The sequence below is a fragment of the Fundulus heteroclitus genome, chromosome 24 (assembly GCF_011125445.2).
Source record: "Fundulus heteroclitus isolate FHET01 chromosome 24, MU-UCD_Fhet_4.1, whole genome shotgun sequence".
Taxonomy (NCBI): domain Eukaryota; kingdom Metazoa; phylum Chordata; class Actinopteri; order Cyprinodontiformes; family Fundulidae; genus Fundulus; species Fundulus heteroclitus.
In genome coordinates, this window is record NC_046384.1 from 23007597 (window position 1) to 23032709 (window position 25113).

The window sequence follows — 25113 nt, forward strand, 5'->3', positions numbered from 1 at the left end:
AGCACGGCTGGTACTGGGCCGCCCCATTAGATCTAATGTCATCCAGATGCAGGCCCGCCTTTCCTGGCTTACCGTTGAGAACAAGTTGCTTTTTAATACACTTACGCTGTTTAAGTCAGTCATGAGCTGTAATGTTCCTGCTTTTAGACATTTACAAATTGTTTTTAGTAATTCTGTTCATGATTACAACACTAGAGGTTCCAGTAATGGACAGCTTGTTTCACCAGGTCCAAAAACCAATGCTCTAAAGAAATATTTTATATATAGATCATTGCGTCTTTGGAATAATCTACCTCAGTAAATCTGCTGCACTCACAGTAAATTATCTTTTAAAAAGAATCTGAGACTCCATTTGATGCCCTGAAGTGTTTTTGTTTTATTGGCTGTTTCATTTCATTTGTTTTTGTTTTATTGGCTGTTTTATTTTACTTGTTCTTTTGTGCATTCTCCGATAATTTCTAAAGTATGGTGTGTTGAGAAATTGTATGTTTTTAATGTGGACCCTAGGAAGACTAGCTGTTTGCCATGGCAACAGCTAATGGGGTTCCTTAATAAAAAAGTCAAATTACAGCGACTCAGTTTTGAACTCTGAGGGCCTAAAGTGTCAGAAAGATGAGCTGCAATGCCCACATGGACCGAAAAGTTTAAATCGGGTACTGCTGAGACAATTAGAAAAAAAGAGCTCATAATAACCTGATAAATCTGTGGTTCATTATTATTTAGTCCTTACAGTGTAACTCTTTCAATTTAATGAAGTTATAGATGATCAGCTGCTTCAAGATTTTATCAGGATACAGAACTGTGAAAATGTCTTTAGTCATCTCTTCCCATTTTTTTTTACCAGATATTTTTACTTTCTTGTGAACTTTAAAAAGATACACAATACTCCTCTGGGGTTTCTTTGGATTTTAGCTTCTTTATAATCTCTGGCCTATTGACTCCCCATCTGAGCGTGACCAACGTTTAAGGCGTACCACAGGGCTCTCTCCTTGGACCATTAATCTATCATCTACATAATCCCGCCTAGAGCCCGATCATGTCCCCAATGCTCGTCAACAATGAAAGTATATTCAGGATCAAAAGAGATAGTTGTCTTTTAATCTCACAATCTCTGCTTTTCAAAAATCTGGTTCATTTAACAAGGGTGGCAATCGATTTTTCACACAGGATTAGGACAGATTTGCTCATAAGTAATGAAATTATTTAAAAACTACTTTTTATTTCCATTCAGGTTTTCTTTGACTGGTATTAAAATTATTTTATTATTTTTTTATTTTTGCTCAAAGCACTGTCAATTCACTCAGCCGTCGATCATATTTATTGCACCTTGTTTTTGTTTAAAAGTTCGGCACATTTGACACCATGTAAAATGGTCAATTCAGGAAGAAGTGGGGGGGGGGCGGGGGGGGGGGCATTGACCTTACAGTCATCTTTTCATTTTTACAAACAAAAGCGTGAGGTACAGTCAGTTGTCATGCGCAGCTTCAGTTAGAGGAGATTATCGTTTTAGATGCAGACAACCGTTGGAATGACATAAACGACGGTCAAAGATGATTTTCTAAAGGTTTCTGCAAAGTTCATCTGTAATATTTAGGCTCAGATTGTCAAGAAAACAAACAAACAAAAAAAAAAAAAAAAAAACACACAAAAATTCTCTGTGAGTCTTGACGATAGTGTCAGTCCAAGTTTCTGTCAGGGGTCCAAAAGTTTTACATAAGAAAAAAACAAAACAAAAACAGCTTGATATAGAGTCACAGTTAAAGCAGTTTAGATTTTTATCTATTTTTTCAAATCCTCATTTAATAAATCAGTTTTTTGCATAAATTTATCTTTTTTTTAATCCTTAAAAGGGTTCATCTGCAGGATGCATGATCTTTGAAATAGTTTCTGTACAAACCCGGCAGAGCTTCCACCAGAGGGCGCTACAGAGTGGCGTACCATCGAGTTGATGACGACGCCATGAGTAAACAATAAGTGAAAATACTTCAAAATCGGATTTTGCTTCTAGAGACCTCTGCAGCTCCTTTGCAGGCATCGGGTAAGAAACTTCGGTCCACAATACTCCTCTGGACTTTGCTGAACTTCAAACTTCTTATTCTCCGACACAACCAACACAGTTGGCGATATAAAACTTCCAAATATTTCCCGACTCCTCCTGGATCAGGAGAGAAAGAAAGTAGCTCATGGTTTACATGTGCATCTTCCTGATCAGAGGAGAAAAGTCGACACAGATGAGGTGATCCTCGTCTGCGTGACAGCAGCTGAAGGAGCTGTCGGGGTAGAAATCCTGCTTCCCGAGCAGCCGTAAGATCCTCTGCTGTAGGGATGGGCCTCCAGGAAGAGTCTTCGTCTTATGTGATCTTCTCGTGCTGGATCTGGTAGTAGCAGGCCTGCAGGTTGAACAGACAAGAGTGCAGGACCTGAATATGGCTGTGAGAACGCAGCAGAGCTGAGAGAGAGAGAGAGAGAGTGTGGCTGAGCATCACCTTCAGGGTGGTGAACATGATCCCGTGCTCTCCATGCTGAACGCACGGATCCATCAGGTCCTCGATGAGGCTGACCTCTGAGCCAAGGTTACGGATTCTACAGAGAAATCGTGAGATGGTTATGTCCAAAGAAGAACAAGGAAGGATAACAGAGGAACCTTCACAGAGGAAAAGTTGTAGATTTTCAATGAAATCAGGTGCCTCAGGTTTTTATTAGGATTAATCCTGGGTCACCCATCGTATGTCTAGATTTTCTTTCTGGTTGCTTGGTTGAATGGATGGATGAATAGACGACAGACAAAGAAATAGTTGATTGGATGGATACATGGCCGGCTAGATGGACGAAGGGACGGACGGATGAATAAATGGTTGGATGATCTGACTATCTTAAATCCAGCGTCAACAAAAAGGTTTCCTTCATGTGACGTACGCGCTCATTAGTCAAACAAACCCTCTGCTCCGGCTGAACCATCGGGGAGAGCCGGCGACTTACCGGGCACGCAGCACGACGTAGAGGAATACAGGGAACAGGTCGTCCATGGACCACAGGAAGTCCTGCCGTAGCAGCGACTGCACCTCCTGTGTGATCTCCTCGAAGGTGAGCTGGATCACCTGCAGCTTGTCAGACGGGGTGAACGTTGTGCTGCAAATACAAGAAACGGGAATGCTGGCTGATCTGAGCTCATTGTCCTCCTACTTGTCCTCTAACTGTAGAGCTGAGCTGTACCTGATCTGCTGCAGCGTTTCCACCGCAGAGGCAAAGCAGACGTCTTTAGTGCTTGAGATGACCTACAGAGCACGATTTGTTAAAGGAGGCTATGCGTAGAATAGCTAGAGCAATAGATTAATAAGATTTAAAGAAATAATAATACCGGCTGCTTCTGTCCGGGAGCAGGCAGAGCATTGGGGATGGAAACAGGCCAAAACTTTCTGCAACAGACCAGAGAGAGAACAGACAGTCACCAGGCCTGACTCCCCTCCCATGCAGTCGTTGGTGTTTCAGCACAGAGTGGCTTTACTGCTGGACGCCCAGGAAGGCGAGCAGGGCGAGGTCAGACTGCTTGTTGAGGCGCAGGACACACTCCCAGTACATGTCATCCTCCTTCTCCTTCTCCAGAGCGTAGAGGGTGAAGAGTGGCGGGTAGAGGCGAGGCAGCAGGACGGGCAGCAGCAGAGCCGAGCTGCTCACCACGCGGCTGGAAAGCAAGAGCGCAAAGAGAGGAGGTTGATCCTGGTCTGTTCCACCTGAGAGGCGCAGCACGCAGCTAGGTTCCTACCCTGGTTTGGGTGACTCTGTGCGGGTTTCAGTGGAGGTCTCCTGCTCATTGTCTCCAAGGCTCTCTGTTGGCTCGGGTATGAGACCGCCCTCTTCTGGCAGGTCAGGGAAGAGAAACCTTCAGGGGTTTAACACAAACAGGCCAGACGATTAAATCCGGCAAGCAGCAGCATCTTTTTTGGGTGGAAAACGTTCCCGTTTGTACCTGACAATCTGGAAGATGCGGCCGAGGTAAGACTTGATCTCGTTGACTGCCTGAGGCAGCAGCCGACGGTTTGCACCGACGCCAACGTAGGTCATCCTGTAGACCGCCACTAGGGTCTCCACCAGCCGGCCCAGGGGATGGAGGGGGGTGTCGCATGCCTTAAATTGGGGACAGGATACATGTTTAGCCCAACCTGTACTAAATTCAAACAAATTCACAGTAAAGAAAACATAGCTCAGTTTTACCCTCTAGATTTTTATGGTTGTAAATGTTTTTTGAGCACCTGAAGCACTTCAAATACATAAAAAAACCTAACATATTCAAGCAGGTCTGTAATAATTCACATTAAAACTAATGTGAGCTGTTTGAGTGGCATGCCAGAAAACAAAAAGCTTTTTTTCTACCTTCACAAATGTAAACATGGGCTGTTTAGTAAGATGAATTGTGACTTTAACTGGAACTTTGGTCAGATGAGACTGAGAATGAGCTCCAGGTGGCTCTGAGACGAAAAAGGATCAATATGTGGAGAAACACCTCATGCCCCCTGTTAAGTGCAACAGCTGTTCTCTGCACTTTGTTCTGTTCCAACCGCGCTGGGAGCTGCGCTAGAGTAGATCTCAGCATGAACTTTTTGAAATACCATATAAACATCATGGTTAGAAGGTATAGTAGAGGATCTGTGATGCTGTGGGCTTGTTTATCTTTGTAAAGGCAGTGAGAACCTAGTTAGAGAACATCATGGCATCATGGACCAGTGATTGTATATGAAAACAATTATTTCTTGACATGAGAATTTTCCATACTGAATAAATGTACTAAATTAAAGTTTAGATTTCTTTCTCCTTTATTTTTGGAGTGAGTTTCTGCAACTGTAATAATAGATAATTTATTTTAAGACTTTTGCACATCCTTACCAGGAGTGGCAGTAAATGTGGATGGAACTGTATATGTTTCTGCACAATGAGGACAGTCAGAAAAAGGATCCTAAGAAGCTTATTTTTAAAAACTAAAAACCATTCCTATAGGTGGAGTTTAGAAAGGAAATAAAGGAGAGTTGTCAGGAATCAAAAGAGTGTCAAAAACTGGGCCCTGTATGCATTACAGAGGCAAATATACTGCCAAAACCTAAAGGACCCCATACAAATGTGAATAAAACAGGACTAAGTACAGACCCTTGAGGGACACCAAAACAAAGAGGAGCCATTCTACACTCGTTTGCATGGTTATGATTGGATCAAGCAGATTTCATACTGAAAAAAAGAACTGGTAAATACTGAATTAGACATATATACCAAAAAGCAGGAGTAATTGAACTCACCTTGATGAGGTACAGCCGGATGCTGTGATATCTCTCTATTGTGATAGGCCCTTCATGTTGGGGGATAGCCTCCAGACCCTCCAGCGTTTTACTGTGACTCCGAGACAATATGTCTGGACTGAGAAACCGACATCAGGAATAAAAGCTCTGCTTCTGGTGCTCTCTGAGTACTGTAAAACATTAAAAGTCTCATTGGTGCACACCTGTCTTGTATCTGCTGCCTGTTGGAGGTCAGGGCCACAGCAATGGCCTCCCAGGCCTTACAGTGCTCCCCCTGACCCGGCGCCTCGCAGCCCAGCTGACTCCAACACTCCTCGAACACTGCCCGCCACTTTTCCTCCGCTCTCACGCTGAGACGGCCCAGCTTCCTGCGACATCCCAGAAACATGGAGACCATAGTAAGAGATTCAATCTGAAGGGTTTAAGAAAACCAAAGAAACATGAACTTACACGGCCCGGTTCTTGTCCTTGTCAGAATCAAAGAGGTTTGGCTTGAAGTAGGAGCCTGTCACTTTGAGACCAGACCCCCACTCGCCACTAAAGGAGCCTTCCAGGTAGTCGCCATTTGGCATGGTGAGTACGCCCTACGCCACAGAGACAAAGCATTTAATCTCCAAAGTGGGCTCATTCCACCACCAGCAGTTTGCTTATATCAGTTCACATTTACAGCACCTTTCCACTGAGGGTCCAATCATCGGAGAACTCCCCCTCGTAGGTTGTGTCATCCTCGGACAGAAGGATTCCTGTACCCTAAAGGATGGAAACCCGATTTAATTCCACTCTCACAATTTTGATCTTTTATAGCCAGTTAGTCAGACATTCTCACCATCATCTTGTTGTCCTTGAAGACGCCTTCATAGTACAGACCAAACTGGGTGACGACTACCCCCATGCCCTGCCGTTGGTGGTCCTGCCACATTCCCATGTACTTCTCCCCTCTGCACACATAACAGGAAGCTCTCGTAAGGGAATCGTCTACCAAAACACGCTGCGGAGATAATCTCAGAGAAGTTCCGAGCATACTTTGTGATATCGTCAAAGACTCCATAGCCTGTTTTCTTGTCCTGCAGCCACTGTCCGATGAAGACGCTGGGGGACGAGGTGTTGTGCTTCCCGCTGCGCAGCATCCCGTGACCTTGGCGCATGCCATCCTGGAAGTTACCGTCGTAAACTTCGCCGCTTGCATACCTTCAGCCGGACACAGGAGCTTTAGGCTCTTAGACAATATACAGACCCTCTGAATGCACCTTTTCTTTCCCATCATAAAATTATTTGTTTGGAAGCACTTGTTGACACGACCACGGCTCAGAACTATGACAAAGACCAAGGAACTCCACAGACAGAGAATTGTAGACTTAGACAAGCTGGAAACATCTTTCAAAGTCATTTCTAAACAATGTCAGATTCCAAGATCCTCAGGTCCAACATCAGCTGTACGCAGTTACAAGTTTGTCCCAACTTTTCAAAAGGTCTGGAAAAAAGACCCAAAATTACGTCGCCAGGAACTAGAAGGGTACCGATCAAAAACAAGCCTCTCCTCCAAAACTGTTAACTATCCAAAGTAACTTTGGAATGAATAAACACAAGATTAGGCTTTTGGAACGGACACAACCTTAACTAGGACAGTTTATCGTGAACACATTAGTTCACACACACACACTGAAGCCAAAGGGACTTCAATAAGAGCCCTACATACTAGCTGTGTGTTAAACTAAAGGGAAATATTTCAAAACTCCACAGACATAAGGAATCCTATTACATGGTTCCACCCTGCTACCGTAAACTGGAGGACAATCGAGCTAGCCAAGGCAAAGCTAGTGACAAAGTTTATTGCAATGTTTGCCAGGAAGGACCTGCAACAGTCGAGTCGTTGGGATTTTTTTTTTTTTTTCTTGTGAAATGATGAACTCATGGTTGGTAGCGCAGGTCTTTTTATGAATTCAGTAATAAAATTTTTTACTGTCTGAGGTATTCATTATTTATTTTTTGTTGAACTAAAAACAAAGTATTGAAAAACTATTATGGATGGGGTTTACATCAATGAATCAACTTTCAAATGTATCTTAACCTTCTGCATCCTTATTGAATTGGGAAGTGACTAAATATTTCCCATCCCTGACACCAACTCAGTTCAAAATTTGTGAATTATGATTAAAAGCCCAATCTGAGCCAAAAAAACAACAACTAATGTAAACAAACTATACAAATTTAGCTTAGTGTGGTCAAATATCCAGCCAGACTGAAGAAATATTGAAGTTTCTGAACAACAATCTGAGCTTATAGTGCTCAGGAAAAACAGAAAGCAAACTTATAAATGTAACAGTTTAGTCTGACCTACCGGTATGTCCCAAGGCCATTCATCTTTCCTTCTTTCCAATAACCTTGATAGATATCATCTTTGCCCAGCGCCTTATTGGGGCCAACAAACTCCCCGAAGCTGCACAAAAACATGCAAAATGTTAAAAAAAAGAAAGAACACAAGTGTTTCTTTTTATTGTTCAGTTACATTTCCAGCTGATGTGTGCGGCTCACCCATCCTCCAGTCCGTTCTTGAATGATCCGGTGTAAATCCTCCCATCAGGCCATTTTAAAATGCCTCTGAAATTAAAAGCCACAAATGTCAGAAATCAGTCTGTTTGAAATGCTTCCTTTAGGTCCAACAGTGACAAACCTGCCGTGGGGCTTGCCAGCCAGCCAACGACCCTCGTAAGTCGCGTCCTTAAGCCTCCCGTCTTTGTAGAACGTGTACGAAGCGGTCCTGGAGATGGGAGGCTCTGACTTTGACAGCGAGCTGCCAACATCATGCCCTGCGCCGCTCAGAGCTTGATCCACCGCCTGGTTGATGGCGCGGAGCCACTTGGACTAAAAATACGAAGGTCCCAAGTCAGTGTAAAGAAAAAGCAGCGGTGGTGGAGAGAGTTGTGCTTGTTGGAAGAGTCACCTTCTCAGTAGACGACGAGGCCAGCAGGGTTAAGGTCTCCTCAGGCGCGACCACCTTCAATCCTTGTCTACACACAGAAACATATTCTACAATTAGCCACAACACGCCTAACCTCGTCCACACGTCTCAGTGGACACAGATATTTCAAATTACAGCATTTATTAAGCACTAGATATGACGGTTTGATGGCTTCAAACCAGTCCAGGCTCATTTCACACAAAGACTGGTTATCCTAAGAATTCCTTAAAGGGGACGTATTGTGTTTTTTTTAATGCCTTCCTTTTACTATGAAATTATTCAGTCGTGGTTTATATAAAGTAGAACTGTGATGCTTTGGGTTTGAATTCCTCGTTATTGCTGCCCCACAGCCCCTCTTCTACTCCTGTCTCTTTAAATGCAAATTAGCCCCCCACATGTCAAAAATACTTAATTTCTAAGATATAAGAAGATCTGTCTGCTTTAATATGTCCGCATTCAACGACTTACAGTCCAGGATCATCGTCAGGTGTTGGCTCCACCCACAGTGTGGCCAGCGCAAAGATGTGATGGGTGGAGAACTAGAGGCAGGAGGAGAAAGAAAGAGCAGAAAAGCATAACCATAAAAAGGTGAAAGCTTATAAAATGGGTTTTCTATAAACAAATCTCATATATTAAACAGTGAAAGAGCTTTAAAAACTCCAACAGTTCACAACAAAAAGGAAAAAAAGCAAAGATTTTTTATGTAGAAATTTCTCCAAACATCTTCAACATTAAAATCAAAGTTATATAATCCTTCGATTGGAGCTGGTTGGCTGTTTTTTATGTACAGTGTACAATCTACCGTTACAGTTAGATTTAACCTTAAAATGTTTAGCGTGCGATGACGTCCCACGTCAGACTTTGAAACTAGGAAATATTCAGAAATGCTTTGTTTTAAATAAATCAGTATTCCCTCCACGTGTACAATTTAAAACGTAGGTATTTACGTCCACGTTCACTCAGTCTGTCTCTCGCTGGTGTTGTGCTCAGTTTTCTATCAAATCCCCTGAGACAAAAGATTGCACCTCAAGACCCCCCATTTCAGTCCCTTTATACCTGAACTTTGAATTTTTGTTTTCATACAGGACTTTTCATTTCTCCCACAGAAAATGCTGTAAGTAAATGAAAAAAGATTCACGTAAGATCTTCAGAAGTTTATGCCACTCACGGTTATAAAAGCTTTCCCACACAACTTACTGTAAATAGTGTTTAGTATAAGATGTTTGTTATGGAGATTTCCCACTTTTTTCATCAAAAAGACAATCATTAACTCACCACCTTGAATTTCTACTACGACATGAGAATTATGGCTGGAACAGCTGATATTACAAATCTATATGGTTCTTTAAGACTTTAAAGAAGAATCTCCATATATGCTACACTGTCTATTTTATATAAAAGGCACATTTTATTCCTATTCTTATTATAGCTATTCACTATAAATGTAAACATATTAAAGATTTTCCATGAATAAAAAGAAAAAAAAACTTTTGGTTCAATGATTTTGAAAACAATGACAACATTTCTAGGCTTTGTACTCCAGGTCTTGAAAAAACACATCATGTACAAATAAATGACAGACTTAAAATGACCATCATCAGTCATGCACAACAACATATGGTTTTACATGCATGTTCTAAATTGTACCGATGCCCTGCTTCCCATATTCGCAGGACAGAACATCTTCTAAGGACAGACTAACCCTGCTTCTACCCACAGAGTTTTTAATTCAAAGAGCAATGACTGCTGCATGTTCAAGCAGGTTTCACACACACACACAAAAAGAGGACTGAAATGTGCAGGACAACCACAAAACTAACTCAATGACTAAAGCAAGGATGGGAACACAGACATAAAGGAACTGGAAGAAAAGAAGGAAAATCAGGAAACTGCTTTAGAGAAGGTAACAAAAAACTGTTGGTGATTTTATCTCTGATTGACATTATAAAACAACAGTTTAAACCAAGGCGTTCCCAGGAAATAAACATTTTATCACCTTTTCTTGGCTATAGATCAATCATTGTTGATGGTAATGTGGGTGTATAAATAAACAACAAAGGGATTAAACTGTTTGAGCCTTGGTTGCGAAGGGTTTATCTTCCCATGCAGCGTCCTTGAGGTGGAGAACAGGCAAAAGGGGGAGGTCAGGATAGGGCTGAGTATCACTCAAAACTTTCTGGGCAATAATGCGCCTGCATTAAGATCATTTTGGTCCTGTTGGTTGTGATTGGAAGCCATAAATGGATTTAGGAGCTTTGACTGACTGAACACGTTAGCAAACACAAAAAGCATTGTAGGACTGAAATGACCTTTTCAGAATAAAAGTTCCCCTATCAGATACTGGAAGTTGAATATCTTTACTTCCACTACAGCTGAGGCTTCGTCTTCAACATATTCCAGAAAAAAAAGTACACTGCACACGAAAAGTGAGAATTAGTGACACCTGATATATATATATATATATATATATATATATATATATATATATATATATATATATATATATATATATATATATATATATATATATATATATATATATATATATATATATATATATATATATTAGGGCTGGGCGATATGGATTAAAAAATAAATCTCCGATTTTATCATACCAAATCCGATTAATCGATTTTTTTTCCTCCTTTTTGTTTCATAAAAAGAAATTAAAGAAATTATTTTAAAACCCTGCTTTTATGTCAAGCATTTCGTCAGGGAGTTTGCCGTGAACTCAAAGTGCAACTAAAAACAAGCTGTAAAGTAGGGTTGTAAAACAAGATGGCAGCCGTGCATTATAAACAATGAAAATATAACAAAACATTTGCTGCTAGTGGTATTACACATTGAGCTAAGAACAGGCTTCACTGCACTTGTGAACTTCAAACTAAGTTAAAAAAAAAATAAAATAAGTGTATGAAGAACCTCGTATTATGGTAAAAAAAAGTTTCCACTTAATATTTTGACAATACATTTGCCTAAACATATATTCAGCATCACATGCTGTTCTCTTCATGGAAACCCAATGAGTGTATTGGCAAAATAAAATCCAGATTTTCCAAAAATGAAATCCTAAAGAATTGTAAATTCGAATTAATCGATTAAATCGATTTATCGCCCAGCTCTAATATATATATATATATATATATATATATATATATATATATATATATATATATATATATATATATATATATATATATATATATATATATATATATATATATATATATATATATATATATATATATATATATACACACACACATATATATATATACATACTTTTATAGCACATTTTTCTTCTTAGTGTAGCTTATTCTGCTTTAGCTGGGATTAGTTTATTACCTCTGTTTATCTCAGCTATTGATGCTAGCTGTTCTTATCAATGTATAGCCTACCTTAGTTTTGTTCATCTTAGCTTAACTTAGACTACATTATTGTTATTTAGTTTGATTAGCGTATTTAACTTAAAAAATTAGCTTACTGTATTTTGATAGTTTAGTGTGTCCAATTTTAAATGTGATTATTGTATTAAAAGTTGGTTAAACACATTTTATCTAATGTTACTTTAAATTAGCAATCTTAATTAAAGTTGGTTTTCTTAAGTGTACCACATCTTATGTTGCTTAGCTGAGCGTACTCCATGTTACATAAGTTTAATGGAGCATACTACATCATATGTTGGTTTAGTTGAGCGTACCATATCATATTTTAGGTTAGTAGAGTTTAGCGTCTCTCTTACAATGGTTTAGTTTACCGTATCTCAGTTTAGTTTAGCTGCATTTGTTTTTTAGGGGACATTATTTTCAGACACTTAACATTTCCTGTATGTTTTTTCTAAGCCCAACATGATTTATTTGTCTGATATTCATATTTTAACAACGTGGACAACACTACAGATTTCGTTTCATTTGGAGAAAGCTGTGTAGAAATAAGGAGAGCTGAGTAGACATGTAACTACCATTAGAAGTAACTTAAGGTTTGCAGTTTGTCTAAAAGACATGCCACCCTGGGTAACAAAATTAAACTTTACATCAGATGTAACCTTAAGGACGTTTTTTCATTTAAATCTGACTGAATCATTTTTGAAGATTCCTGAAGGCTTGCATCCTCCAGCTATAATCCACAAAGATGCATCTTCATCCATTCCTCTTAGATTATAAATTTCCAGGCGGTTCATGATGAGATTGAGTTAGTCCAAAAAAATAAAAAAAAGGTAGATGTAATAGACCTCAGTTAAAATTTAAAATCAAACTAGTTCCATCATTATTGCCCCAAGTATTAAAAATACAATAAAAAAAAAATCAGGTTTTTGAGCAACTTAGAAAGTTCTTGTCAAATAGAGCTGCTGACACAAAGCCCTAAACTCCTAAAACATAGACAGACACGATGAAAAAGGAAGACGAGGATGAAGACCGTTGAACAGGGAGGGATCTACAGTAACTGAGCTGAAATGTTCTGCTGGCTGCGTACTTACAAGGTTTTTACAAGGCGCCACGCCCTGACAGCACAGAGGCAAGCACACACAAACTCTTAAAAACACAGCAAGGAGAAAAAAGCAGAACAGCCAAAGATGTGAGGCAGCGGGAACGTGTGTGTGGAGCTGACCTGCGCGTGCACCAGAGAGTCGTTGAAGAGGATGAACCAGTTGACGGAAAACCTGCCGGCATTCTGCACCGTCAGAGATTTGTTGCTGCTCTCGTAGATCAGTCGGCGGTGAGGCTTCCTCAGGGAGTCCTGACCACAGACAAAGCTCACATTCAGCCTCCTGCAACAGCACAAGGCAGCAAGAAGGCCGAGACCGCAGAAGTACCGTCATTTTGCCCGGAAAGCTCTTCCAGAAGTGGAAGGTGCACTCAGCTTCTTTCCTTTTTCTCTTCAGCTGCAGGGCCAGAGCTTCAAACTTGGAACAGCTGTCCTGCAGCTTCTGGTAATCACTGGAGCTCTGAGAAAATAAACGAATACAACACTGAAGAGGATTTGGTCCAGTATAAATCGTCTAAACATCGTACCCTGAACCAACAGGGGGAGCTGCTGCCTCCGGACAGTTTAACATGATTATACAACATCTTGACAGAAACTGCACCGTCACGCTCTTTTTGACAGAAAATGCTCAAAGCTGCCTTGAAGCAACTGAGCTAAAGCACTTATCATTCCAGATGTCTACTACAATGTTTGTTACGCCACTACGAAGTAGAAAAACACTCCTGACTGCTTGACAGGCGAATAATTAGCAAAGGGTTTGGCCTTTTTTACAAAAAGTAAATAGAAGTGAGCCACAACCTTGAGTAAATGCAACGCCAGGAGGAAAGACACCAGCGATGCCCTGAAACAACAACTGTTGTCTCCCGTCAATCTATGAAGGGCTTTATATCATTACTAATTGTTAGCGTTTTTAACAGACTTGATCATCATTGTCATTGTCTACAGCTTAAGCTGGGAGCACGATGGGTCTACTAAGGCAATCCCATTCACAGCGTTTACTTTTATCCATGTTACAGCCTTGTAATTGCCGGCCCAAACCTTAAAATGGACTGCGACGAGAACTGGCAATGAACGGCTAACACCGAAGCTAACCGCTAAGCTAACCGCTAGGCTAAACGGATACATAAACACTAGAAGTGCGCATAAACTATTCGGACGGAATAGCAGGGATTGGTCAGAGTTTTTCTGGCCTGCAGCTTCCACAGAGATAACATTTTAACCTCCTTTTGTGAATACATAATGTAGTGACTACTGTCTGGATGGAAGGACCATTTCACCCAGTGTAACTAAAAGTGTTTCTGAACAGGATTACCAAATATAGATTTAAAGGTCAGCTGAGATCAGATCAGTTTTGAGTAAGTTCCACAGATGGGTTCAGCCAGTACCCCAAATGTCCCTAAGTTAAATCAATAGTGGGACCACAACTAACCCCATTTGAGGACAGACAATTCATTTAAATGGTAAACAAGCTGATGGAGAAGTGATAATCTAAGCTTGTTTTGTAGTGAAGGGCCTGGGCACCTTGGAGTTACCGAGTCAACCATAAAACCTTCTGAACAGGACAACGATCTGAAACAAAACTGCTAATTTATAACACAATGGCTGAAAAAGACTAAAATCAAGGCGTGACAATGGCCTAGTCCAAGTACAGTCCTCAACCAGAATAAAAAATGGTGACTATGCTTGGAACCCCTTCTCCTCATGTCTGAATCTCTGCAATCTTATTACTTCCATTAGGTGGAATAATAACATCTAAGCTCATTTCAGTAAACTTTGTGGATGAGGTGAAAACGATCAGCACAAATGGCTGTGGCCCGGCAGGTTTGGAGCATCAACTAATTTAAGTAGATTTCAGCATTTAAAAAAGTGAATTGCTTGGCTCTACTCTGCCTACCACTTCAAAGCAGGTGGCCAGTTTGAGCAGCAGCCGACCGTATTCATGCAGGTGCTGAGTTGGGAGATAGAAGAGCGCCACCAGGAGGTCAGAGGTGGTGGGGTTCTCCTCGTTGCACTCCAACAGCCTCTGCAGCAGCTCTGGAGTTTTCCCAAAGATGTCCCTTGGGGGAAAAAATTAAATAAAGATAAATCAGCATCTCATGTTGTAAAATTCATGTTTTCAGGCTAAAACTAACAACTCTGTTTTCACCCGTAAATCTATACTTACAAGGACGGTTTTGTAAGAGCATGGAAACCACCCATCACAAAGAAGTTGCCCACAGCTGAGCAGTAGCTTCAAAACAACAGAGGAGTTATCAAACAGAAGCTTGGTCTGAGTGCAAAAACGCAGGCATGCTGCAAAACGTACTCATTGTACAAGTCTAGGAAGATGCTGGCGTGGTCGAGGATGAGAAGGCTCTTCACGTCCCGTCCGCGTCGCAGGTCGGCGGTGAGGCTGGCGGCGTGCTGCCCGGTCAGATGAGCCAGCAGGCTGAATCTACCCGCCAGCGTCTGCAGCAGCTCGGTGACCGCCGGCCCGAGGGCGGAGCTCAGACACTCTGACAAACGGGCCAAAGAGTGGCAATGAGCGGAAAACTCAGTTTAGCTGCAGATACCATCAGAACTTGTTTCTCTCACCCAGCTCCAGCAGGGGGCGTATAACCTGTGATTTGACGTCACACAGCTTGCAGTAGAACTTCCTCTCCGCTGACGCCAGCTCGTGAAGGCTGGCAATGAGGCCCATCACGTTCCTGTCAGAGAGCGCTACACACCTGCTACCACCTGCGACCACACTGCTCACATAGCCGAGCTGAAACATTCAAAAAATTATTACAAATGATACAGTTCCACATAAAAATGTCCATGTATCCATGCCAAGAAGCGGATTAAACGAAAAGCTGATTATTTTCACGTCACATTACAGTTTGTAACTATAAAATGCAGTCTTCTAATTGGTTAGTCCCAGGGGCCGGACCAAGCTCTGACTACAATAGTTGGACTGACTTTATAACAAATTAACCCCATGCATCTGTTTCCAAAAGCTCAATAAGGAGCCCATATGGTTACACTTAGGCTGATTGGATGGGTGTTAGGCAAAAATAGGATTCAACTGGGCTACATGTATGAAGCCCACATGGGATATTAGAAAGCATATGATGAAACTAAAGTGAACCAATTAATTAACCCAGTATAACCTTTTAAGTTGGCCCCAAAATCCCATATTTTACAGGAATTATTTGTGTCTATTAATTGTCATACCATTTCAGATCTTTTATGGTGGAATAATGATGAGATTCGGTTCACCTTGCAGTGTTATTCAGGAGAAAAAGAAGTGTTAAGTTAGTTTACTTATCCTTAAAGGGGCCTAGTCACGTACTACGACTATGAAAATAAAACAAAAAACAAACAAAAGAAACAGATATATGTTTTTTTGTTAAACCTTTATTTAACCAGGCAAAAGACCAATTGAGAATGAGACCTATTCAGCAAGGGTGAATAAATCTCGAGTAACAACTTAAAAATGTAAACACAGTAAAAAGGGAACTAAAAGTAAGTGAAATTTTCTTCAATGTATTTTTCCTTGATTAGAGCAGGTAAATAAGACTATTTGCCAATGGAATAAGATTTTTGCACTTAAAATAGGACCAATTCATCTCCATCATCTTATTTCAAGTGCTAAATATCTAATTATCTTATTTTAGGGTTAAAATTACTAATTTCATTGGCAAATAGTCTTAGTTAGCTCCTCAAACCGAGGAAAATATGCTAATTTCAAGAAACGTTACTTACTCTTAGTTCCCTTTTTGCAGTGAGGTTGTAATAAGGATTTCACTCCACTGAGCTCCTCACATCCATCTGGGCTCGCTCCATTGGAGATGTATTTCAGAAGGAGGGGCCTTATAAAAAATACTTGCACATGATTGGATAAACCACTTATCCGTCGTGTTTCCTGGAGCGCTACAAGCTCTTGCCAGACCCGGTTGGAAGAAGGGTGAAAACATGGTTTCCACAAACAAAATTTCTGGTGTTCTTTTACAGAATTAATATTCGGTAGATTGGAGATCGGCGGTGAAATAACAGGATCAGTGTCATCGCTTGCTTCCTCGCTGCGAGCCGCCATTGTTGTCTGAATCCAAACAGTCACTTCTCTGATACGTCACATCTATGAAAATCCCGCCCGCCGATCCTGATTGGCCGGTCCATTTTACGTGGTACTGAACCCCCCCCCCCCAATGGCAGCGAGAGCAGATGGATGTGTGGATGCCGTTTTTGATTTAAATGCCTGATGCTTAGAAATACAAAGGTCAAATCACATTTTGTTTTTTGTGAATTAATATCAATGTAAATAACAGTAAATAATAGTGTTAGGTGGGTGGATGATATCACATCATACTGATCGCATCGATGGGAAATCATAAGACTTTGTTATATCGGTAAACATGGTATCGTCATCCAAACAGACAGCTTTATATCGTGTTGAGATAAAGCTGGCGGTTTACACGCCTACTCCGTACCAACACGTGGTACAAAGAGATGAAAAATGTCCTTAGAACGTAAGGCATAGAACGTTTATTCATCTTTAAATAAAACAATATACGGCAAGTGTTCGTCCCGATAGTCTTCACTCGGTCCATTTTGAGCCTGAGAAGAATTTCTGCACAGAGCGCGATCAGCAGACGGTAACATAGTTGGGCCATCTGTCTGCAGCACCGCAGAGCTATCAGAAATCGCTCGGCTCCGTCGCTCCTCCTTGTTTACTTATTGCACGCACGAGCAATATCATACTGGCCATGCGGCCTCACTATTAGGGGTGGGTAAAATAATTGAAGAATCGATGCATCGCAATAATTTCACGCAAAATTCATAATCGATTAGGGGGCTCCTCAGAATCGATTCACCTCCTGACACGTTGGGGGCGCTGCGAGTTTGGTTATGCACTAAAGTGCTTTGTTTACTAACAAATGGTGAAAAACCAGTGTAAAACACAGAAATAAAATATAATGAGCCAACAGGGGGGGCGGTTATTTAATGGGAAATCCTTCGTATGTAACCAGAGTGAGCTACTGGCGTAGAAATTCGTAAAGTCATAGTACGTGACAGAGACCCACGCTCAGTAGTCGTTGTACAGCATGTAGTAGAGGAGTTAAGGCTGAGAACCAGAAGACTTTAGTGCCTGTTTCCCAGATGGGGCCCACGTTGAATAACTAAATCAAATTTTAGGATTACGGCGATTGTCACAGTTAAAGAAACAACGTGACTGTATTTCTTGATGATCTGTCCTTAGGTACCCCACGGTACGGCTCAGCAGATTCAGACATCTGATCTGATTAACAGCAGTACTGACACTTTGGTCACAGAGATAGCCACCGTAAAACCATCAGAGAGCACAACCACACCTCTGGATCTGCAGAACAAGACACCGTCATCAGTAAAGTTAGAAGCAGCGGACAGACCCACAGCATTATGCTGAGCGGTTATCTTCCTTCAGGCATGGTCTTACCATCATGCTTTAATTAACCCTGGCCTCTCAACAGGGGTTTGAACACTTTTCACATCCACCGTATATTTTAAACAAAGTGAAAAGGTGACAGAACTCGGCGCCTTACGTTCATGCAGAAAGGGAGCAGGACCGGCTGCTGGGTGTAGCCTCCCACATGCTCCTCTTCCTCCTCCAGGCCTCCCCCATCCTCGCCCTCCTTCACCTGCTGCCCGCTGTAGTAAATGATGGGCTGGATGCAGTCTCCGTCGGCCAGCAGCAGAGTGTGCCGCTCTCCTGCGCTCGCGTCCCACACCCGGATCCCCTCCGACAGCTACAAGTGGAGATAGATTTAAAGATAAGTCAATAACAAAAGGCCGGCATGACTTAAAGAATCAGTTTGAAGCTGCAGGTGGATGAGGGCCTGGTTGGTTCCCGGACCTTTGCCAGACGTGGGACGGTGCTGGGCGTCTCCATGTGTCCCAGCTGACCGCACAGGTTGCTGCCCCACGAGTACACCTGGAGACAGCAGACGCACAAACCTTTACTCTAAAGGTACGCTCCCAAAGCTGCGGGTGTAGCATGCCAAGACCGTGATGATGACTTGGTCCCTCAAATCTCAGAAGACTGAAGGCCACAACCACACAGGAATGTAACACTTTGAGCTGTTTGTGCTGGCCTACCACATAAAGTACAGTACAGACAAATAAAAAGAATGATGAGGAAGAACCTGAGACTGAGCCGTCAGAGCGAGGGAGTGATGGGCGCCGGCTGCCACGCGGATCACCTCCTTCTTGTTCAGGCTCTTGATGCAGAGCGGCTGCAGTCTGTGAAAACGGATCAGAAGCAAAGAACAGAGACGTTAGAGCGCTTTGGTCCTTCAGGCTGTCTAAAGCAAACTAAACGGTGGGGGAGGGCTCATGATTTGGGCTTTTTTTATAGTCACATGATCTAAGCACTTTGCCCGTTTATATAATAGAGCAAGGAGGAACCGGCGTCAGATTCCTGTATCAGAGCTAAATCTCGCTGATCAAAGCTGATTCAGACTCTAAGCCCCTTTGGTCGGCGCGTCCTACCGGGCCAGGTTGTCTCCATGTCCCAGCTCGCCGTGCTCGCCGTGTCCCCAGCTCCACACCTCGGTGTGCAGGGTGGGAAACACCTCCTGGTCCTCGGGGACCCCCCCTCCCATGGGGGTGAGGGCGAAGCCCCGCGTCCTGGAGCGTCCCATTTTCCTCAACAGCCTCGGCGACACTGCAGAGAGAGGAGCGAGTTCCTGAAACATGAATACTGGGAAAAAAGCTTATTGTTTAAATAAATAAATAAATAAATATGAGGCTGCTGTGGTCGGCCTTAAACAAGCGAGGGCAGTGGAATGAAAATGGAGCCATGCCTGCACAGACAGAGACGACGGATGCATTCAGTTAGCACTCAGGGAAACATGCAGGGAAGCTGCGGGCCTGCTTTTACACACCAACCGTTCAGCGTTACTGAAACACCTGCTGGGAACTTAAGCTTCCTTCATAGGGAGGTGAGTGGAGCTGAGGGCTGACTGCATGAAGGAGGGATTTATTTCATTTTATTAAGGCTCAATTCATACTCAGTCTAATAAAATAGACTGAAGTACCAGTTATGATGCGTGTTTAGGGAGGAGCTGGGCACAGATAGAAGAGACTTGTTGTTTTCAGACAGAAGCCAGCGCTGCTTGTGGTCCCAGTTCCCTTTAGAAAGCGGGCTGGGAGGCGTCCTTTAACCTCGCTTCCAATCAGACTCTTTCACTTCCTCTTTTCAGAAACACGTCTGGTGTGACTGCGGGCCGTGGAGAGGTTACGGATGAGCAGACATGGCACGTCCTCTACTGACGGCCCGGAGGCCGAGCTTCACCCCGGCCCTGAGGTGAGGCTCACAAACGTGAACGCTTCAACACGAACAGGAAGTGTGAGCACAGCTGAGGGGTCAGCCAAAAGGTGTTGAGCCAGCGCAGGCGTGGATGAGGCGGCGCAGCAGCTGCAGGGCAGGCCGCTCATGCGCAAGGTGTACTTACGCAGCGGGCCATAGGAGGAGGATAAGAGGTGGACGGCGTATCTACCCTGAGAGAGGAGCCCCGGCAGCGAGAGGCGGCGCCGCAGACCCTCCGCCTCCTCCTCGTGGATGTCCCCCGTGCTGGAGCTCTTCTTGGCCTGGACCGACTCCTCGCGGCGGACGCGCTCGGCCGTGCCGTCGGCCGCCCCGCCCAGCGCCTCCAGCCGCGCCGGCAGGTAGAAGTTCATCATCCGCTTCAGGGACAGGGCCTCGTAGGTGGAGGCCACGCGCTCGCCCACCGCCGAGGCGCAGGACGCCACCAGGCTGTTGAGGGCGGAGGAGCTGCGGCCCGACGACGACGGCTGCAGGAGAGAGAGAGAGAATATTCACCGTGTGTTGAGGAAGAGCGTGATGTTCACCGGTGGAAGGAACGCAGAGCAGAGACGAGTCAGATGAACAGGGATCCTCCTGATAGTCCTATTCATGCTTATTATGCATTAATTAAGGCTGAGCAGGAGAGAAAACAGGCCGGTTTGTGCTCACAAGGCAGTGAATTAATCTGAAGTGTTTAATATCAGCAACTATAGATGAAATATATATAGCTGGGCTCACTATATGGCAAGAAAATATCCAGTTTTATCTCCTGCTCATGATTAATTAACTCACAATAAACACTTATGAATGAGCTATAAAGCGTTTCCAGATTAATGAGCATCATGTCTATAAACTATTTATTAGCCAGCTATAAGAGCAGCCTTATTGCAAACTGATACCCTAAAATCATTTATTTATTTACCCTTAAGTTCATTATAGCTGTAGTTTGACTTTATATTCTCATTACATTAACTTATTTACTTCTTTTAAAATTTTGTTTATTAGCCATTTGTTGTTTTATTATGCGCGTTGAGCCCCAGCTGTCGTTGTAGGTAAAACCAGAGAACCAGAAGCTGGCTCTACGGTTTGATGCGTTATTTCCCCCCAATCAGTTTCATATTTTAGGAGTTTTGTGTCTTACTTCTTGACTAAGCTAGTTTACATTTATGGTCTATTCTAGGTTTTCTTTGTTCTTTGTTAACACACTCAGGATGTAGAACCACCAGAGCAAAAGATTAGCTATTTATGAACTCAACTATTATTGGCATTTATGACTACAGCCAACGGATTATAAATTCAACGCTGGAGGGGAAAACATACTTTATTTAAAATTAAATAAATCAGATGGAATCCTGCTTTCAGAGGCCTGAGGATTTAAACCAAACCCTGACCTGAAAACACAAACAATCATCAATCCATTCAGTGCTTGTCCAGAAAGTATTCACACCCCCAGCAGGTCCCCGATTATCAGGCGGGGGCGGTGGCAGCATCATGATGTGGGGAAGCTCCCCTTCAACGAGGGAGGTGGAAGGGGCGACATACAGGACCACCCTCCAACAAAGCAGGGAGCCGGAGCTCAAACAGTGCAGCTGTGTTAGGACGGCCTAGTCAAAGTCCGCAGCTCAAACCAACTGGATCACAATTGGTGACAAATCCAGTCTGATCTGGGGTGTTTTGCAAAGTAAAATGGCCCAAAGTTTCAGTCTCCAGATGTGCAAACCTGTCAGAGACGTACCCAACGTTCTCCAGAGACGGTCTAACAAAGGCGCTTAATCCAGATGCTCGTCTCGGTTTCCAATTAACATTTGTAAAGAAAACGATCCTTTGTCTTTAACTGCACAATTATGCCCAACGTTGGTGGTTGTAAAGTGACAAAAGGTGTGAATACTTGCGTTTAATGCGGCAAAAGTAACGAACACTAGACATCAGCAGGTCGAATAGAGATAAAAAGCTGCAAGAGGAGTTTTGCTCTGACACCACACACCTGGAGGCTCACCTGCAGGGCGTGCAGAGCTCCGGCAGCCATCTTGGCTTCGGCCTGCGACGCGTCCGACAGCTTCCTCAGGTACTCCTTCACCTCCCGCTCGTCAGGATAGGGGGAGCTCTTAACGGCAGCGGGGGCAGCAGCTTTGGGAGGAGGCGGGGGGTCAGAGTCGGAGGGCGGGTGCACTCCGTTAGTAAGGCATGCTTTCTGTGAGTCCTGGGGGTCAGAGACGGGACCTGGGGGGGGCTCAGGGGTGGGAGGTGCTGGGGTTGGAGCAGAGCTGCTGTGGGAGGGCAGGATGGGTTCAGACGGGGAGGTCTTCAAGGTCTGGGTGGGAGGGGGCTCCTCCCTGGCCTCCACTCCCACCGGGCAGTAGTGGCTGTCAGAGATGATGACGTGGTCCTCCTTGTCCGTCATGGTGTACAGCAGCTGGTTGCACTGGTTGCATTTGTCCACAGGCGGCCGCTGCATGCCCTCCACACCCACGCAGCGCACCAGAGCCAGGCTGTGCGAGGCGCCGCAGGCCACCTGCAGCACGCACCTGCCGGCCAGCTGCTCCACCTTCTGGGGTTTCCACACGGGGAAGGCGGGCGCGTTGAGCCCCAGCTGACACCCGCTGCCCCACGCCCACACCTCCCTCTGCGCCGACAGCGCCAGGCTGTGCCTCTCCCCGCAGGCCAGCTCCAGCACCGGCACCGTGTGAGGCCCGCCGGGGTCCAGCAGGGCCACGGGCGTCGGGTTGGGCACGGAGCTGAGGCCCGACAGGCCGCACTGGCCCGCCGCGTTGTCCCCCCACATGTGGACGCCGCCGTCCTCCGTCACCACCCCGCTGTGGAAGCTCCCGGCGGCCACGCCGACCACTCGCTGGCCGCTCAGCGCGTTCTCCAGGGTGGGCTGCGTCGCCCGCAGCACCTGGGTCTGTTTCCAGGGCAGCTCGCCGAAACTATACACCTGGCCTCCTGAAAACGGAGAAATCAGGAGAAACGTCCTGAAACATGAACATAAACGACATCCAACTCCTGTTAAAACATCTTCTGGAGGCATAGTCCAAGTAAAATCTGATTCTGAGCCACTCACTTTGAAACAAGATGTTTCCTTTAAGTTAAAGCAATATTTCCTCTACAGAATTATTATTCTCCTGTCAAATGTACATGTTCTGATCACACTCTCTCTAACACGGCTCCCAGGCTCCACAGACGGCTGAGAGGACGGAGGCCAGCATCCTCACCTTCCACCAGCAGGACTCCATGCTGCGCTCCAAGGGCCACCTGGAGCACGGGCCGCGGGAGCAGCAGCCTCTCTGGGACCACGGCGTAGGAGTAGCCGCCCCAGGAGTGGAGGAGACCCCGCTCGCCTCCATCGTCGCCTTCAGAGCTGGGAGGAAAACACACAGACGTTGAGGAGAACCAACCATCAGGGCCACTGATGGCCGACAACGCTTCAGCAAAGGGGTTAAAGGGGGATATTGTAAAATCTGAGATGTTTTGGGCACCAGCTTCACATCAGCTTTGGCTGTATACAACAGTTGTTTTGTGGCTGAAAGCAGAAGTGAGCAGGGAGCTCAGTCCGGAGGCCACGTCACATGGTGCTCACATCCATCCTGCCTGCAGCAGCAGCTGAGCAGGCTTTATACCAGCAGCACCCAACCCCCCCCATGCCGGGGAGCTACCCTACCTCTGCCGCTGGGGATCCATGGGTGGGTCTCTAATCCTCCATCAGGACGGCTGCTGCGGTCATCACCCCCCTGGACAACAAGCCAAGCATTAGCAGTCAGCTCCACAGCTCCCAGGATGTCAGGATGACAGATCACTGCTGCCAACCTGGCTACAGCCAAACTGAAACCATCCAACAGAACCAGCTGGATCAGGTGTTTCCGTCTCTGCTCTGAGCTTTTCGTGAAAAACAGAAAACCACGTTCAAACCCTTGTTTTCAGCGCGGAGAGCATCATTAATCACGTGTAAGAATCAGAATAAAGCCTCGGGCAGGTGTTTGCTAATCTTTGCTGGCTGTCATCACCAGCTAGTGTCGGCAGCTAGCTACATAATGAAGAAGCCAGACCTTAAAAAGGCAGCCGGGGAAAGAAAAGCCTCCTCTTCCTCACCAGCCGCTTCTTCCGGCCGCCTCTCCGGCTGCTCGTTGAACCCAAAAGGCAACTCTTGTGTTGGCGCAGCTGTTAGCGGAGAAGCGCCGCTGCTTGTTGTTGTTCTCCTGTTGACACTAGCGGCTAGCTGCAGAGATGGTCTATTAACAGGAGGAGCCACTCGCCGAGCGAATCGAGCGGCTCTTAAAGAGACAGTACGCCTCTGGCAAAACCCCGCCATGTTTTATTCCAGCGCGAGCCAGGGGAAAAAAAGATTGCGTTTTTATCTGAGGTTGTGTTTTGCATCATTGTTGTCGAATGGTGTTTATGAGTGGCGCAAAGAAACATGTCCTGCTATCTCAGCATTCCTCAGGGATGTTCTACACTAGATGATGTAGCAATCTGCTTCAGTCAGGCATTGGGATTTGAACTGTGTGTCACCGTCTCACCGAACTCCTTTTTCATCTTTTTTAATCTTTAACCAATCACAGTACAGTTCAAATTTCTTTTTTCATCAATTATTACTGGAACGTTCACCGTAGACGATGACCTTCATCTAGATGGGGGTTTCTCTAGTGAAATATTCAATAACTATTTGATGTCCTTATCCTCTGTACAGTTTATACATTATTGTTTTAAATCCACGTGCCCATTTTTAACAAGTGTTTAAATTCTTGTGTTTCTTGCAGAAATCTCTCTTAACCTATAAGCTTCTTTTTGTTACATATACATTAATTTGCTGTGCTTTTGAGTCATTCTTGTGACTTTCACCCAAAAAAGTAAGCACTTTCTGTTAATTGCATTCATGAAGAAGTCCAAATGCTAAAATGCATTTTGACTGCATTTTCCCCCACCAACGTTATTCCCAAAGAGGTGGATAACTTGCCATTTCTTGGTGAAGAGTGTCACCTTACATAATTATGAAAGAAAGGGGTAAATGGAAGTCAAAACAGTTTACAACAAATTGTGAAATAAAAAATGCTTGCAATATTTGTAGTGCAGTAAACCTAATC

The 25113-nt window shown here is 44.1% G+C and overlaps 1 protein-coding gene across 5 annotated transcripts; it reads right to left on the reverse strand.

The window, feature by feature from the left end:
* Nucleotides 1-1074: 1074 nt before the first annotated feature.
* als2b (alsin Rho guanine nucleotide exchange factor ALS2 b) lies at nucleotides 1075-24274 on the reverse strand. 5 transcript variants are annotated; one of them, XM_021323946.2, is made up of 35 exons: nucleotides 24122-24274; nucleotides 23694-23763; nucleotides 23248-23393; nucleotides 22032-22978; nucleotides 20184-20523; nucleotides 19219-19393; nucleotides 18873-18969; nucleotides 18584-18661; nucleotides 18273-18476; nucleotides 15304-15475; nucleotides 15035-15224; nucleotides 14894-14959; nucleotides 14624-14786; nucleotides 13058-13189; nucleotides 12853-12981; nucleotides 12722-12745; nucleotides 8713-8783; nucleotides 8227-8293; nucleotides 7957-8147; nucleotides 7818-7883; nucleotides 7624-7722; nucleotides 6309-6473; nucleotides 6112-6223; nucleotides 5958-6035; nucleotides 5736-5869; nucleotides 5489-5653; nucleotides 5286-5403; nucleotides 3968-4125; nucleotides 3764-3880; nucleotides 3506-3682; nucleotides 3359-3416; nucleotides 3214-3275; nucleotides 2980-3129; nucleotides 2487-2583; nucleotides 1075-2390 (listed from the first exon to the last, which is right to left on the reverse strand). In XM_021323946.2, exons 2-35 carry the CDS (start codon nucleotides 23711-23713, stop codon nucleotides 2352-2354), a joined length of 5007 nt encoding a protein of 1668 aa, XP_021179621.2. In that variant the 5' UTR covers nucleotides 23714-23763; nucleotides 24122-24274; the 3' UTR covers nucleotides 1075-2351. The 5 variants fall into 5 exon arrangements, with proteins under 5 accessions (XP_021179621.2, XP_021179623.2, XP_012732856.2 ...); XM_021323948.2 differs by having other exon boundaries at nucleotides 20229-20523; nucleotides 24079-24274; XM_012877402.3 differs by having other exon boundaries at nucleotides 24079-24274.
* Nucleotides 24275-25113: the final 839 nt, after the last annotated feature.

Excerpts from the sequence above, each read along its gene's own strand:
- als2b (XM_021323946.2), bottom strand. The coding sequence starts at position 23,713 with ATGGATCCCCAGCGGCAGAG. Across the intron at positions 13,190-14,623 it reads TGGCCACCTGCTTTGAAGTG|AGCTCCAGTGATTACCAGAA; the intron begins GTAGGCAGAGTA and ends TTATTTTCTCAG. Across the intron at positions 7,723-7,817 it reads AAGAACGGACTGGAGGATGG|CTTCGGGGAGTTTGTTGGCC; the intron begins GTGAGCCGCACA and ends GTTTTTGTGCAG.